Source organism: Notamacropus eugenii, chromosome 1 (genome assembly GCF_028372415.1).
Source record: "Notamacropus eugenii isolate mMacEug1 chromosome 1, mMacEug1.pri_v2, whole genome shotgun sequence".
Classification (NCBI taxonomy): Eukaryota; Metazoa; Chordata; class Mammalia; order Diprotodontia; family Macropodidae; genus Notamacropus; species Notamacropus eugenii.
The window spans coordinates 619,051,683-619,068,460 of record NC_092872.1 but is presented as its reverse complement, the minus strand read 5'-3'; the positions used below and the strand labels follow the sequence as shown (position 1 = coordinate 619,068,460).

The 16,778-nt window shown below is 41.7% G+C and overlaps 1 protein-coding gene across 6 annotated transcripts in view; it reads right to left on the bottom strand.

Moving 5' to 3' along the window:
- ANK1 (ankyrin 1) overlaps positions 1–16,778 on the bottom strand; it is a 188,241-nt gene that overhangs the window by 17,685 nt on the left and 153,778 nt on the right. For all 6 annotated transcript variants that reach the window (XM_072635086.1, XM_072635085.1, XM_072635084.1 and 3 more), the window contains 2 exons: positions 6,797–7,355; positions 2,271–2,586 (listed from right to left, as the gene is read on the bottom strand). In XM_072635086.1, the coding sequence (XP_072491187.1) occupies positions 2,271–2,586; positions 6,797–7,355 (875 nt within the window). The remainder of the gene's footprint in view (positions 1–2,270; positions 2,587–6,796; positions 7,356–16,778) is intronic.

Genomic DNA, 16,778 nt, shown 5'->3' with positions numbered 1-16,778 from the left:
TGAGGCTGGTGACCTTGCACAGCCCTCCCTCACTCAAATCAAAGTCAAATGCAAGTCATGACATCATTTCCCTGATGTCATGGTCCTCTTCGAAAATGAAGGACAAACACAACAATGCAACTGAACAGAAGCTTCAATGAATCAATGGAAACATCAGTGGCCATTGTCCTCTGTGAGAGCCCCCCAGCCCAGCTGTTTGCTGTAGGTGCGTAGTTCAGCTGCCCAATTCATGTTATGCAAAAGCCCCAGATTGAGTAAGAGGATCTAAGTTCAAATCCCACCTCGGCTTTTTACTTGCCCTGTGGGCAAGCCACATAAGATACTCGGGGACTCAGATCTGAGACAATGAAAGGTTAGAGACTAGCCTGGGAAATCTTAATTAACCTTTTTTGTGACACAGAACCCCTTTGGCAGTCTGCTGGCTTGTCTACATTCAGAGGTGATCTGGAACCAGCTCAAACCACTTCCCAATGAGGAAATTGTCAGTGTGAGCATTTACACCTTGAAAATCAGCAAATATTCTAAATCAGGGCTTGATTTATTATTTTGTTGATCACTTAAACTTAAGAAAGTGATGAAGAAAATACTAATAATGCTAATTAAACATAAAAGTTGTCATGCATACATTTGTTTTTCTTGCTGAGTCGGTTGTTAAGTATTTACTAGCCCATCCCTACCTACAATCATAATTGAAGAAAATGTTTGATTTTAGTTAGAGGCCATGGAAATGGAAATGTCAAATCACTCCAGAATCTTTGCCAAGAAAACCCCAAATGGGGGTCACAAAGGGTTGGACACAACTTAAAGGACTGAATAACAATAAAATAGTGAAAGATGCAATTTTTTCCCCAACCCACATTCATGGACCCCTTAGAATCTCTCTACAGGCTCCTAAGAAGGTCTATGGACCTCAGGTTAAGAATCTTTGGATTAAATGACCTCTAAGACATCTTCCAGCCCTAGATCTTAATGATTCTTTGACCCTGTGATTCATGTAACAATTCTCTCTCCTCTGTCTTCTTTCCACATTTCACTGTCCCCTTGCTCTAAGATGAGTATACTTAATCTTTTCTATATCTTAACCCCCCCTTGACAGTTTGGTGAAACCTACAAATCCCTTCTCAGAATCATGTTTTTTAAAATGCATAAAAGAAAATACATAGAAGTACAAAGGAAACCAAAAGTTAGTAAAAATTAAGCTGTAGTTTCAACCCATCTAAATCTATACTCCCAAGGGATCCATAGACCTCAGGTTAACAACCCCTCTTCTAGGGAGTGCAAGGTGCTCTGATGGTAGCAGGGTCCATTTCAGGCTGTATCTGTTCCTGGACACTCCTTTCTAGTCCTTCCTGGGAGAGGCTGGTGAGGGGAGGTGCTAAGGATTTGGAGTATAGCAGAAACCCAATTAGGGAGAATGCAGGGTGGTAGATCAGTGTTATAAATGGAGACCAGTAGCCAGTCCAACACTCACATATTTGGCAGGACAGCATTCTAAATAAAACTATTTAACTTCTGGCAGGTTCTTGGAGCCAAGAATCTGGGATTATCTTGGAATCTACCCTGACTCTGAGGCCTACTGAGTAGTGATAACCCTGGGTGACTACTGACAGACCCAAGACAGGAAAGAGTTAGAAAAGGGGAGAGGAGAACAGATAAAATATAGTAAGAATAACATTAAGTTTAGAGGCAGAAAGGTTGAGTTCTGATCCCAACTCAGTCAATTACCAGCTATATGATGTTGGCTAAGTCTCTTTACTTCTTTAGAAGATGAAAATGGTTCTCTTTAATCTATAAAATGCAGGGAGTTGGAACAGATGATTTCTAAGGTTCCTTCCAGCTAGGATTTTAGAGTCTATGAGAAAGTGAGGAAGATGAGAAAGAAATAAGGAAAGAGATGGAGGGAGGAAGAAGGGAGGGATGGAAGGAAAAAAAGAAAGAAAAGAAGGAAAGGAAAGGAAGAGGGAAGGAAAGAAGGAGAGAGAACAGAGCACAAAGAGAAAGGGATAATGAGAAAAGAGAGATACCTATGATGGGAACTGATCAAGTGCAACTTAGCAGTGACTGACTACTTTTGCCTTAGGCCTATTAAACCTGGTAGGTTTCAGCAAAAAAGGAAGGTAGGGAATAATTTCATCTCCTTGCTTCTGTATTGAGTCAAGTCCAGCTGCTATTGAACAGCCTGAATGAAATGCTTGGTTTTGTGTTTGAGGAGTTCCATAGGAATCTCCAGCAAAGGGCTATAGGCGCCCAGCTGCCCTCCTGGCCCTTACCTTGACTGTGGAGAAGACACTCTCAGCTTCTTCCATCCATTTTCCAGAGTCCTGACTCATGACATGCTCTCTCTCGGTTAGGGGGCTCTCAGACTCTGATGGTTCCAGTGAGTCAACCCGCATGTGCTCCACTGTGGGCACCAGGATCTTCTCATATTCCTGAGACCCACTGGGCTCCAGGTCTTTTACAGAGGAGATGGTGGTCACTGTTCTTTGAATTGATTGTGGGCCCCCTGTGACCTCCTCTTGCCAAGAGCTCTGTGCGGCATCTTTCAGGTAGGAGGTGATAGAGCCATCTGTGTCCCAGTCCTTTGTTCTGGAGCCCAGATCAGGAGGCAATGGTTGGAGAAGAGAAAAAGTAGTCTAGTCACATGGTTACCTGCTCCCAACATGCTCCCTACCTCCATCCCACCCCATTCAAAATGGTGGGAAACACTAAACATCCCTATGGCCTAGTCAAACTTAGACTGGGAGTGTGTGGCAACACACACAACTGATTAGAGTTCTAGTAGTAGACAGGAGTCTCCCAGAGCAGAGGTGCCAAGGCATATGGTTTTTAATGTAGTTCCTATCAAGTTTTATTGTCTACATATTAATAAAAAAAGAAATACGTAAGTATGTGTGGTTTTCTAAGTGAATACACAACCTGTAGGGACCTAGGTGATTACAGTGGATAGAATGCTAGATCTGAAATCAGGAAGACTCAACTTTGTGAGTTCAAATCCAGTCCCAGATGTTTACTAGCTGTGTGACCTTGGGTAAGTCACTAACCCTGTTTGGCTTAGTTTTCTCATCTGTAAAATGAGCTGTAGAAGAAAATGGCAACCCACTCCAGTATCTCTGCCAAGAAAACCCCAAAATGGAATTATGAAGAGTTGGACATGATTGAAAATGACTAAACAACAGCAAGGGATCCTGTTTTTCTTTGAATTGGATACTACTGACCTAGAATACACCAAGCAAAGACTGGGATCACTTTAGTTCTCCTTGGCCCTAGAGGGCAGAAACTAAGAATGAAGGTGGGAAAAGGTGGGAGGAGGTACAGAAGGAAAAACTTGTTACCAATTAAGAGTTTCCCAAAGTGGGATGGACTGCCTATCACCAGAGCATGGATGATAACCTGTAAGGAATGATGTAGAGGGGAATTGATGATTTGGGAAGGGGTTAAAAGAGAAGACCTATGAACTTCCTTCCAACTTTGACAGCCTATGACCATGAACTGTTGTAAGACTATTATTCCTTTCAGGGGAAGGAAGCAACATACTTTTATTAAGTGACTATTATGTACCAGGCACTGTGCTAAATGTTTTATTTTACTTTTGATTCTCAAAACAACTCTGGGAGGTAGGTATTATTATTATCTATATTTTACAACTGAGGAAACTGAGGCAGACAGGGATTAAGCAACTTGTCCCAGGATTATATTGTTAGTGTCCATGGTCTTTTTCGAACTCAAGACTTCGTGATTTTGAGCCCAGCATGCAATGCCCTCTACCATTTAACTGCCTTGGAGGATACCAATATCTCATTTTTATCCCTTAAGTAGAAATATCAGTAGTGTACAGGTACTCTTCTGGAAATCTAAACAGAAGCTTTGCATCCAATTTTCTGAAGAAATTTTCTTCCTTTACTGTATACAAGACATCCAGGTGGTGAGGGTAGGGGACTTAGCTAGACAACAACCTTAGTTTTTCTATTTTAAACTGCCCACAGTTATCACAGCCTGCCTTGACTCTGTGAACAGCTGGGAGACAGCCTATGTCTAGGGATGTTGGAATGTGGAATCAGAAGCCGCTAGGTGGTGCCATAATGCACAGAGTACTACACTTCGAGTCAGGAAGAACCCAAATTCAGGTGAAGCTTTAGATATTTACGAGCTGTGTGACCCTGGACCAGTCACTAAAATCTCTGTATACCTCAGTTTCCACATCTGTAAAATGGGGATGATAATAATACCTATTTTATATGGTTGTTGTAAGGATTAAATGAGACAATATTTGTAAAGCTCTTAGCAAAGTGACTGGTACATGTTGTTCAGCTGTTTCAATCATGTCTGACTCTCTATGTCCACATTTGGGGTTTTCTTGCAAAGACACTGGAGTGGTTTGCCATTTCCTTCTCAAATTCATTTCATAGATGAAGAAACTGAGGCAAACAGGGTTAAGTGTCTTGCCCAGGATCACACAGTTAGTAAGGCTCTAAGGCCACATTGGAGCTCAGATCTTCTTGATTCCAGACCTGGCACTCTATCTACTGCACCACCTAGCTGCCTTGAAATATTAATAAAAACTAGCATTTGTATAGTGCTTCTGACTCCAGACCCCACACTCCATCCACTGAGCCACTGAAGCTAAGCATTCCAAGAGGAAGAAGTGAAGAGGGAGTGCATTCCAGGAATGGGGATGAGGCAGTTTTAAGACTATCGATTTGACAGCTGGGTGAAGGATGAATTAAGAAGGCAGAGGCATGGAATTCAAATCAAAAAGACTAGGTGAGAGGTAATAAGGTCCTGAAATAGGATGGCAGCCATGAGAGGGCTGATAAAGGGACAGATATGGCAGACCTACCAAGATTTAGCCAACCGATAGGATATTGGGAGCTGTCAAGGGGAGAGGGAAAGGTAGAGAATGATTTCAAGACTGGGACTCGAAGTGACTGGAAAAGTGGTGGTGCTCTTGACAAAAGTAGGGACCTGTATGTAGAATAGGACCTGTAGGACACGTTGGGTTTGAGATGCCTATGATCCTCTAGTAGGAAACCAGAGGATCAAACCATCAAAGTGACAGAGTTGGAAAGGGCCTTAGAGGTCATCTGGTCCAACTCTCTGGCTTTATAATACCCATAATAGCATCAAATGAAATAATAATTTTAAAGAGTTTAGTGCCCGGCACATAGTAAGTGCTATATAGATGTTAGTTATTACTATCATTATTATTTTACAGCTGAGGAAACGGAGGCCCAGAGAAGTTAAGACTTGCACAAGGTTGCCCAGGTGGTAAGTATCAGAGCTGCGATTGTAACAAAGGTCCTCTGACTCTGAATCCAGCACTCTTTCTACCACACTATGAGAAAGGAAAGAAAGCCGCATATTTTAAAGTGCCTTGTCATTAAAATTTCATCATCTGCAAAATGAGCTGGAGAAGGAAATAGCAAACCGCTCCAGTATCTTTGCCAAAAAACCCAAACCAAACTAAATGGGGTCAGAACGGGCAGGATACAATAAACAACAAAAAGTGCCCATGTGCTAGGCATTGTGCTAAGCACTTTACAAGTCTTCTCTCATTTTATCCTCACCCTGGGAGGAAGGTGCTCTGATTATTCCAATTTAAAGATGAAGAAACTGAGGCAAACCGAAGTTAACTGACTTGCCCAAGGCTACATAACAAAGAAGCTTATTTGAATTCAGGTCTTTCTGACTCTAGGCCCAGAGCTCTATTCACTAGGCTACCTAGCTGCCTCAAGGTTCAATAGTTCGAAAGAAGATAGGAGCTTGGAATTCAGGAGAGAGATTAGGACTAGATATATAGACCTGGAAGTCATCTGCATAGAAATGAGTATGAACTCCCCAATGCACTTTTTTTTCCTGTTTGGTTTTCTTCATCCAGCAGTTGCAGGTACAATTTTATAATCCCTAATTTCTATTAATTCCAGTGGAAATTCAACAGTCATAAAAGCTACAGATTCAAGGACCAAGGTGAGTTAAGGTAGGACAGAATTTACAGTTTTCATCATTTCCATAAAAATATCTTGGGGCAGAATTTATTACAACTAATTCCCTTATATCAAGTGGTTGCCAGAAGAATTTTCCATGACTAGAGCTTCAGTATTCTCTAGGTTAAATCTTTGTACTAGGCTAACTTAAGATTTATTTCAGTTATGTCAACCAGTTTTCTCATTTTTCATTCTACGCTATTCACTGATGATGTTGTAATATAGTTATCCAGTTATTTTTCTCTCCCTGAATCCCTTGATTGTAAGCATCTTGAGGGCAGGGACATCTTGCTTATGTATACCTCTCATAGCAATTAGAACATAGCATTCTGCACATAGCAGTCAGCTGACAGGTCTACCAAACTGAGTGGAATTGACGCAATAAATCAGGGGGAGAGCTAGTAATAATACTAAAATTTAGTAATAATAGCTAACATTTGTCTAGCACCTACCATGTGCAGGCCCTGAGCTAGGCACTTTATAATTATTATCTCATTTTATCCTTACCACAACCCTGAGAGGTAGGTGCTATTATTATCTTCATTTTACAGATGAGGATACTGAGGCGGACAGGGTTAAGTGACTGGTCCATAGTCATACAGCTAGTAAGCGTCTGAGGCTGGATTTGAACTTTCTAACTCCAGGCCCAGCTCTCTATCCACTGGTGTCCCAAGATGACCCAACATAATAGGATCCAAGAGCTTTGATTCCTAGTCTAATCTTCATTACTCCATAGTGTCTAATTCTGAAGTACCCAGATGTGTCTCTCACTAGGGTTTTAGGACAGGAACTGAAGTGGTAGAAATACCACTTACCTGTCTTGGCTCTTCTCCATGACTCGACTCACAGTGGGGGATTCTGTTATTCGGGCTTGTACTCTCTGCTGGCCTGAAAGAAGAGACACTTCATGCTCTGAATCCTGTCCCTTGCTGGCTGAGTCATCCTGTCTCTCACCACCTGGCAGCTTCTCTTCTGACCTCTGACCTTCCTCCTGGTCAAGCAAATCGATAAGGCCATTTGTGGCATCTGAATCCACTGTGTCGTCCTCCACGAGCTCCAGAGAGCCCAGCTGGTCAGGGCCCTGGGGATCTTCGAGGACCGGGCCCCACAGCCTCCAGTCTCCTGTGGCATCAGAGTCCTCTGCCTTGCTATACTCCAGAGAGGAGTCTTCAGCGGTGACCAGGGAAGGGGTGAGGCCCGAGGACCACACCTGCATGTCCGACATTTCCATCAGGGAATCGTGCTCCGTGGGGGCCATGGGGATGGCGTCAATGATGGCCACCTCGTTCCAATATTGATCTACACGCAAGGGAGAGGGCAGCGTGTAGTGCAGGGAGGCCGGGGAGAGCAGCTCATCCTGCAGCGAGGTATAACCTGGATGGGCAGACAGAGGGGGACAGGCTCCAGAAGCAATTTTTTTTCACATTCACACTTACTCAAGCGCACATCTATACACCTACAGACACTCACAAAGACACATGGAAACAGACACACACAGACACACACAGATACATACACACATACACACCCCTGTGATAAGGAAGGAACCTCTCTGAGAATAAATTCTCTCTCTCTCTCTCTTTCTCTGTCTTCCTCTCCAGATCAAACCAGGTTGACAAAAAGCAGATAATATTCACAGCTATTTCCATACTTCACACAGACACCAGATTAATCTTCCTTGTGCACAGAACATGTATGTCACCCCTCTGATAAAAATTCTTCAGGGGGTGGCTGTCCATCAAATAAAGTTCAAATTCCTTAGTTCAGCATTCGAGGCCCTCTGTGATCTGGTTCTGTCTTCAATTTTTAATCTTTTTTCATAATTCTTCCCTTTTCTCATGTCATACTGAACCACTCCCAGCACTCCTTGGCACTCTCATATTTCTATCTCTTTCCTCATGATGTTTTCCTTCTACCTCGGAGGCCCTCCTCTCCCTCTTCATCTGTTGAAATTCTATCCATCCTTTCAATCCTCTTCTAAGGTTTCCTTATCTCCTCTCAGTAATGAGCTCTTCTCACCTCATACCTTATGCAGCACTCTGCACCGCTCTGATGTAATAATATACTCCTCTCATGGACGTTTTGTTTTATTATGATTATTTGCACCAGATTGTGAGTTCCTTGAGTCAGATACCATGTTTCATTTAATCTCTGTGTCTTCCCTACCACCTAGGAGAAGGGAAGAAATGTTTCTACAATGCCTACTATGTCCCAAGTACTATGTTAAGTGCTTTATCATTATTATCTCATTTGATCCTCACAACAAATATTTTTGTTATTATCTTTTGCAAATATTATATAATAATGATTATAATAATAAAATAGCTAACATCTATATATACTTACTACATGCCTAAGCACTTTACAAACATCTCATTTGATTCTCACAATGCTTGGAGAGAGGAACTATTATCCCCCATTTTCCAGTTGAAAAAACTGAGGCAAACAGAGTTAAGTGACTTGCCCAGGGTCACACAGTAAATATTTGAGGTTGGATTTGAACTCAGGTCTTCCTGACTCCCAGACCTAGCACCATCTAGTTGTCTCTTAGTGCTATACACAAAACAGGTACTAAAAAGGTCATAGTATGTAGGACTGGAAGGGAAAACAGAACTCTTTCAGCCCAAATACTCTTTTTGTAGAACAGTGAGCAGAAGCTCACAGGTGAGGTTACTTGCCTAAGGTTATATGAATAAGTAACCAAGCTGGGATTTGAGTCCAGACTCTCTAAGGCAAGGGATCTCAGAGATCCTTCTACCTTTTCAATAAATGTTTGTTGAATAGAATACAATGAAATCCTCTATTACTGAGCCCTAAAAACCAGACGGGAAAATATTGTTCCCAAGGGAAGGTGATACAGTAACTCTGAGCTGTGCTTTCTAATCAGTTGTAAACCTTGGTTCTTAGGGACAGGGCAAAATTCATTCATTTATGTAACAAACATTTACTATGTATCTATAATGTAGTATGTCCTGAAGAGATACAGATTAGCTAATATAGAATTCCTGCCCCCAAGAAATTTATAATCTAGTGGGAGATAAAACAACACATATATAATTAATATATATGTATATACACACACATATATCACATAGAAACCCTATATTACATGTAAAGAGCATTAAAGATTTGATGAAATTCTATGTGTGGGCTGAAGGAGAAAGTCATATTGGGGAAATCTTACTCTGTCCTTATGGGGAGCTTGGGCACCATTTTAAAGGTGAGATCTGCCCCCTCAGAGGCTCTGGGAATTCTGTAACCAAACCCCCCTAGATATGGTCTAAGAGGGCTATGCGTCTTTATCTCCAAAGCTGCTCTAGTGAACAATTTTATATCTAAAGATTATGGAGTTAATTCTGGAGGAAACTTGGAGTTCATCTAGACCTGCCCCTTTATTTTACAGATGAGGAAACTAAGGTCCAGAGACTGACACCTGCAGTCTCACAAGTAGGAAGTAATCTATTACTTTGAATCAGGATTCAAACCCACATCCAGACCATCTGACCTTCTTCAGTCCTATGGTTCTTTCCTAGTCTTCACAAGCTTTCAAAAATCACTTTCAGGCATTCAGTAATCAAAACCAACTCTTCTTTTGCAATACTGGCTTTATTTGATTGACTTCCCTCCTAGTCCTAGGTCAGGCAGTCCAGGATTGTTGTGTAAGAACTTTGGAGTTTTGTGATGTGTATTTATCTCTCAGTTTGTGTTGGGATCACCTATAGCCCTAGTAGAGAAAGCCTCGAAGGAAATTTTTTCATTTGGGTCCAGAGACATTGTTACAGTGGATGGGGGAGAGATTTCCAAGATCAGCTCTCCAAAGAGAGTCGCTGCTTCAAAACCTCAGGGCCAAGTAAAGGTCATTTCCCAAAGTAAAATAAAATAACTGGGGATACCAAGCAGTGCTTCGCTTCTCTTTGAGTCTAACCCCGTTCTACTAGTGCTACCTTTCTCTGTTAGAATGGAAGCTCCTTGAGGGGAGGGATCTACCACAGTGCCTGACACATGATAAATTCTTAAGACTGCTCTGTTATCTCTCTTTTTTTTAAACCTCTGGATACCTATCTATTCTCTATCTATATCTGTTTTAAACCTATGAATATCTTTTTTTAAACTATGGATATCTATCTATTTACCTATCTTTTTACATGTGGATACCTAGCTATTCTTTATATCTATTCATTTTTAACCTGTGGATATCTTTTTTTAAACTATGGATATATATCTGTTCTCTTTCCATCTTTTTTTATGTATGGATACCTATCTATTCTTTATCTAGATCTATCCATTTTTAACATGTCAATATTTTTTTAACCTATGAATATCTATCCTTTATCTATCCATTTGTGTATCTATCTTTTTGGATATCTGTTCTCTCTTTTCTAACCTACCTATCTGTTCTCTCCATTCTCTGTCTTTCTCTGTCTCTCTCTCTTTCTAGGACAGTGTTCTTCAACTCCACCTCCAGGGTCCTTCATTCCCTCTTTCCCTCCTGACAGGCTCTAAACCATTTAATCTAGTCCCAAGTACCCAAAGATCAAGCTAGATTGGTACTAGCTAATTCTGGCAGCCGCTAAATCTAAGGGGCTATATGGACCATCCCATGTTTTTGGGTATCTCTAAATGTGACTGTCAGTTTATTTGTATACCCCTCTGTGACTGGCTAAAACAAGAGCCTTTGCCAGGTTATTAGTTGCCTGTTGGTTGACCCCCTGCATTTCAACAATGACAATGAAACCCAAGTAAATGGATGCCAAGTATAGGTATATGTGTATCTTTGTATTGCATGCAAGTGGCACATATGAATTAATATGTACATATAATTGTTCAATAGGTATACTGAGCACATATATGTAAATGTGAATATGTGGTATGAAAGTATGATGCATAATGTATATTTGCATTATGTGTGTCATATGCATACACATATAAAGCGTATATGCACATATACACAATGTAGAAATGTGTGTGTGGTATTCATGGTGTATATTTGCATGTGTCTGCATGTGTGATTATGTATATATGTATATGTATGTATGTATGTAGTATGCATGTATATAATGTAGGAGTAGAGAGCCTAGAGGTGAACATCCCTCCTCATGTTGCTGCCCCTGAATATTCATCTTCATTCCCACTTTCAGATTTTTCATTCGATCCCTCTTTGACTAGGAATATCCTCTCCTCTCCTCACTTATCTAAATCTCATCCATCTTCCAAGGCTCAGATCAAGATGTCTCCTCCAGGAAGCCTCATAGAATTTAGAGTTAGAAAGAACCTTAGAAACCAACTAGTTAAAAGCCGTCATTTAAAGACCAGGAAACTGAGGACCAGACAAGTTATGACTTGCTCAAGGACATTCCTGTAGTGTAGCAGAACTGGCATTTAAACCCAGGTATTCTGACCTCAGATTCTATGCTCCGTTTATTGTATTACACTGATGCTGTAGATTTCTTTTTGTCATCTCTTAATTCTTACAACACTTGTCTGAATCACAGAATTTGGAGTTAGAGCTTAGACTACATTATCTATTATAATTGAATGATATTGTGTATTATATTCAGTTAGCAATTTTGTGCATATTGGTCTTATCTCCTCAATGGGACTTTGAGTTACTTGAGGTCAGGGATCATATTTTATCTGTACCTCCCACAGGGTCTAGTATAGTGTTGGCCATACAAGGACTGCTCAGAAAGTAGATTCAAAGTCTGAATTAGGAGGAACAAGTAAGAGTTTCAGAGGGTTGCATTATGGGTTGAGTCCTCAATTAAGGATGGTCTTCTAAAGAGTCTGGATCAGGGATCATAGAGAGCTGGCAGGGAACTTAGAAACCATTAAGATTAACTCCCTTATATTTTACAGATGAAGAAACTGGGGAATAGAGCAATGAAGGACTTGCCCAGGGTTACATAACATATAAGTGTGTGAGGCAGGTTTTGAATCCAGGTCTTCCTAACTCTAAATTCAAGGTTCTATCTACTATGCCATGTTGCATCTCAACTAAATTATAGAAGAAATTCCTCATTAGGGATGTTGATTATTGACTAAATGATTTTTGAGGATCCAGTCCTACTCTGAGACTCTATGCTTCTATAAATTGATATTTGATTAGAGTGATTGGCATGTCAGGGGAGCTCACCTTTTTGGCTTGGGAACATCTGGGAGGGCAGAACCAAAGAGAAACGTATAGAAATGGTTATTTGACAAAGGTCTACTGTGGGTCTGCCCAAATCGTTAATATACAGGGCTAAAATCTGCTGAGGACTTGGGGATCAAAGACACATGGTTCCTGCATCCTTTTCACAGGAGAGAGCCACCCTGTCTGCATTGCAATCTGCTTGAGCCAAGGAAGGTGGAAATTTCTACAACAATCTACTTCTTGATCAATCCTGAAAGAAAATCTGAGAGATTCCAAGAAGCCTTCTAAAAGGTCTATAGAAGTAAAAAAAAGAAAAAGAAAGATCTTTTGCCACATCAGGGAAGGTCTGAGAGCTGAAAAATTACCCTAGGGTTGGCAAATGGCTCCCTATTCTTGGGGAAGAAGGTAACTAGGACTTTGTGTTGTCAAGGAATAGGAATCCTCATTTGAGAATCTATATACTTCACTAAAAAAATGGAGACCATTCTCTAAGAGTTCCCTCTTCTTTCCTCCATATCTCAGATGCCTTTCCCCACCATTTCCATCTTACCCCTATCTTAGATGAAGAGGTATCTCTGCCCCTTGCCAAGGCCAATCCTTCTACATGAACTTGGTCCTACCCTCGCCCTTCTCCAACAGATCCCCTCCATCATCTCCACTTTCTCTAATTTTCAGTCTCTCCCTCTCTAGTGGTTCCTTCCTTCCTACAAACATTTCCCATCATTAAAAAGACTTCACTTAATCAGTGCATCCCTGCTAACCATCAGCTCATCCCTTCTCAGCTAATTGTTGTCGATTCATTTCAACTGTGTCCAATTCTTCATGACCCCATTTGAGTTTTCTTGGCAAAGATACTAGAGTGCTATACCATTTCCTTCTCCATTTCATCTGAATGAGGAACTGAGACATACAGAGGTGAAAGTGACTTACCCACAGCTACTAAATGTCTGAGGTTGGATTTGAATTCGTGAAGATGCATCCTCCTGACTCTAGGCCCAGAGCTCTGCTCCTAGTTTTGGTGTTCCACGTAGCTGCCTCTCTTCTCAGTTCCACTCCTTGGTAAAACTATTCCTACAAAGTGCCTGTATTTCTCTTCCTCTGACTCTTCCAAACCCTCTGCAATTTGGCTTTTGACCTCATCATTCAACTGAAATTCCTCTTTCCAAAATTACCATCCATTTCGATTGCCAGAGTTAGTAACATTTTCCCAGTCCTCATCCTTCTGGATCATTCTGCAGCCTGTGAAATGTCAATCACCTTCTTTTGGATACTTCCTCCACTCTAGGTTTTTGTGACAGTCTTCTCTCTTGCTATCTGTCTGATAGCTTTTCAGCATCCATTGTGCTAGACCTCCACTGGGATCATGCCCACTAACTGTGTGTCCCCTAAAACTCTATCCCAGGCCCTCTTTTCTTCTTCTACACAATCTCATTTAATCACATCATAAACAATCATGGATTCAACTATCATCTCTATATATGATTCCCAGACTTATATATTGAACCCTAATTTCTTTTTTGAGCTCCAGCCTCATATCACGGCCTATTTTTTGGCTATCTTAAGTTGAGTGTCCCCATGGGCATCTCAAACTTAACATGTCTAAAATAGAACTCATCATCCTCCCATCAAATTGACCCCCTTTCCAACTTTCCTATTATTATTATTAAAGTCAATACCATTCTCCCAGTCATCTAGGCATGTGAGCTTGGTGTCAAACTCAACTCCTCACTTGGACTCACCCCACATGTCAACTCTGTGATCAAGTCTTGTTGTTTCTACCTTTACGACATATCTGATTTGCATCTCATTTTTGTCCACTCATCCAGCTGCCCTGCCTAGTACAGTCCCTCATCACTTCACATCTAGACCACTGTAATAGCCTTCTGCTTGGTCTCCTCCACTGGAATCTCTCTCCACTCCAATCCATTTTCCACTCAGCTGCCAAAGTGATTTTCCTAACATGGCAGGGCTGACCATGTCATGCCCCTACTTAATAAACTCTTGTGGTCCCCCATTACCTTCAGGATCAAATATAAAGTGCTCTTGTCATTTAAAGACCTTACAAAATGGGACCTTCCTACCTTTCCAGTCTCCTTACCTTTCACTCCACGCACTCTCTCATCCAGTGCTAGTGGTCTCCTGGCTGTTCATCACACAAGATTCTCCATCTCTCAATTCCATGTCTTTCCATTGGCTGTCCCCCATGCCTGGAATGCTCTCTTTTCTCACCTCCTGCCTTCCCTAGCTTCTTCCAAGACTCAGCTGAAATCCTTCCTTAGATAGGATGTCTTCCCCAGTATCCCCACTTCCCACTGCTAGTGCCATTATCTTCTATTTATACTCTATTCTACTGTGCATGCACATCGTTTTCTACATGTTGTCTCCTCCATCAGATTGTGAACTCCTAGAGGGAAGGTACCTTCCTTTTGCTTTTTTTTTTGTATCCCCAGCACTTGGCATGACACCTGGCACATAGTAGGCACTTAATAAATGATTGTTAGGCAGAATTACACGTAAACAATCTATTTTGAAATCCCTCCACTGTTACCAAACAAAGAAATGAATTTACCAAAGTACTAAAGTAGCAAAGAGAACTGATATATGTTTAGGTTATGTCTTCATTTATACTTCTGCGTTTGCGAAGTCAGCTTTGTTTTTATTTGGCAGGATGGGATGGTAGAGAGAGGGCTAATTCTTTGGAATTATTAGCATTTTTTCTTTACTTTCTTTGAAAGGTTATATATAAAAGTCTCACTATCTACACATGGCCCCAAGGTCTCTGGTTTAAACTGTGCTCTTTGTATTTTTTTCTTTTGTTAATTAAAAAAATGATGTGCATTTGGAAGGGAAGCAAACTGTCTTTTTCCTTAATGTCCTCCTTTCTCCCTCATACCCTATTGTGAATGGTAAGAAGGATCTATGTGGGAAGGAAGCCTGAGCAACCCTTCTTAGCTGGTGATGGTCTTTTAAGATTCTTAGACTCCCAAAGGAAGGCAGGACTGACTCGACATTATCACTCACTCTCCAGCTCAAATTCATGTTCAAGGCTTAGACACAGATTAGAGAGGCGGCTGGGCAGAGGCACAGAGGGAACAGATGCAAAGATCGCAGTTATCAATTAAAGAGGGCAGGCCTGGCACCAGCACAAATAGCCACATGGTGATTCTCATATGGTTCCAAGGGCAAGCTTCCCTTTGGAAACTACCATAGCCTCAGGATGAAGAGGCTGGTGGAAACTGCTCAGTTCCAGCAGTTCTCCTCCTCCTCCACTCCCAGTCAGGGTTGGAATCATTCCCCATAACTGGAAGGAGACCTAGATAAGGAGGATGCCTGCCTGAAGAGAAGAAAGGACAGGGAAAACACATAGGCTATTGGTGGTTGTTGTTTTTTAATCTGGTTCTGATTGGGCAGTAAAGTCAAGGTCTCAGAACAACGAATGGCAGCCAGGGAGGGGAGAGGGCAGCTGGGTATTCATGTGGGAACCTGTAGAGAGGTAAGTCTGGCTTTAAAGGGAGATGGTGAGGGACTTCTCTGAGCTGTGTCACATGTGGTTGGCATCCAGTACTCATAGGCTACCAAGGATTTCAGAGGTCCCACACTCATCTCTTAGAAACTGTGGGGACTAAACGTGAGGTCAATCAGCTGTTTGTTTTTGTTTTCCTATTCTGCCTTAAAAAGGGACAGTAACACTGAGCTGGGGAGATGGATGATACGAGCTGTTCTTCTTCGAATAACAGGGTGAGGCCCTCCTGGGCATCTTCCTGCTTTCTAACTCATCTCTGAAACTGAGAAGAGCGTGAATGACCCTCTGCTTTATTAGCCCCTCTCTGTCTGTCTGTAGTACAGTGTTCATTATTAGATTCTATACTGCCTTATGCACTTCTGTAATTGAGTTTTGTATGCTTATGTATGTGTGTGCGTGTGTGCGTGTGTGCATCGTGCGTGCGTGTGTCAACCTTACTTCACCAACCTTATTGTGAGATTCCACAAGGGAGGGAAACCTGCCTTATATTTCTTCTGTATTGCTATAGAACAAAGACGACCTTGGGCACATTGTAGGGGCCCAAAAAATCTTTGGTCACCTTGAATCAATTGGAAAGTTTAAATGCAGTAGGAACATTTTAAAAGACAGCATGAGAGCCGGGCCAGCCAGTAGGAAGGTAGAGGTGGTTGCCAACAGGATTGACTTGGCTTTTCCAAAGCCTCCAGGACTCATTTCTGAGCTTCTACCTCAAGTCACAATTTTCTCATTACAAGTGGGTCTGCATCAGAGTGAAATATCAGGTAGATTGAAATGCTTCCTCAGGTCCTAGGGGTCTCTGTAGTGTACAAGACAGATTGTCCATGAAAAGGGCTTGTAGTCCCATTGTAACTTAGCCCTCTTTAAGAATTCATGCCACAGGACACCTATATGGGCACACACACACAGACACGCAGACACACAGACACACACAGCCAGGCACCTCAACCATGAGACAGGGCATTGGGAGGAGGGGAGAGGGTTAGGAGGTCTTCATGACATGCATCTGCTGGAGGCTGGTGGTGGTTCTGGTACACTTGGCTGAGGTGGAGACAGTGGAGACAGGCAGGTGCAAAAGGATGAGCAAACTAGAGGTCAAGATGAGGTCAGAGGCAGAAGAGAAAGGTGACAGGAAGTGATCGAC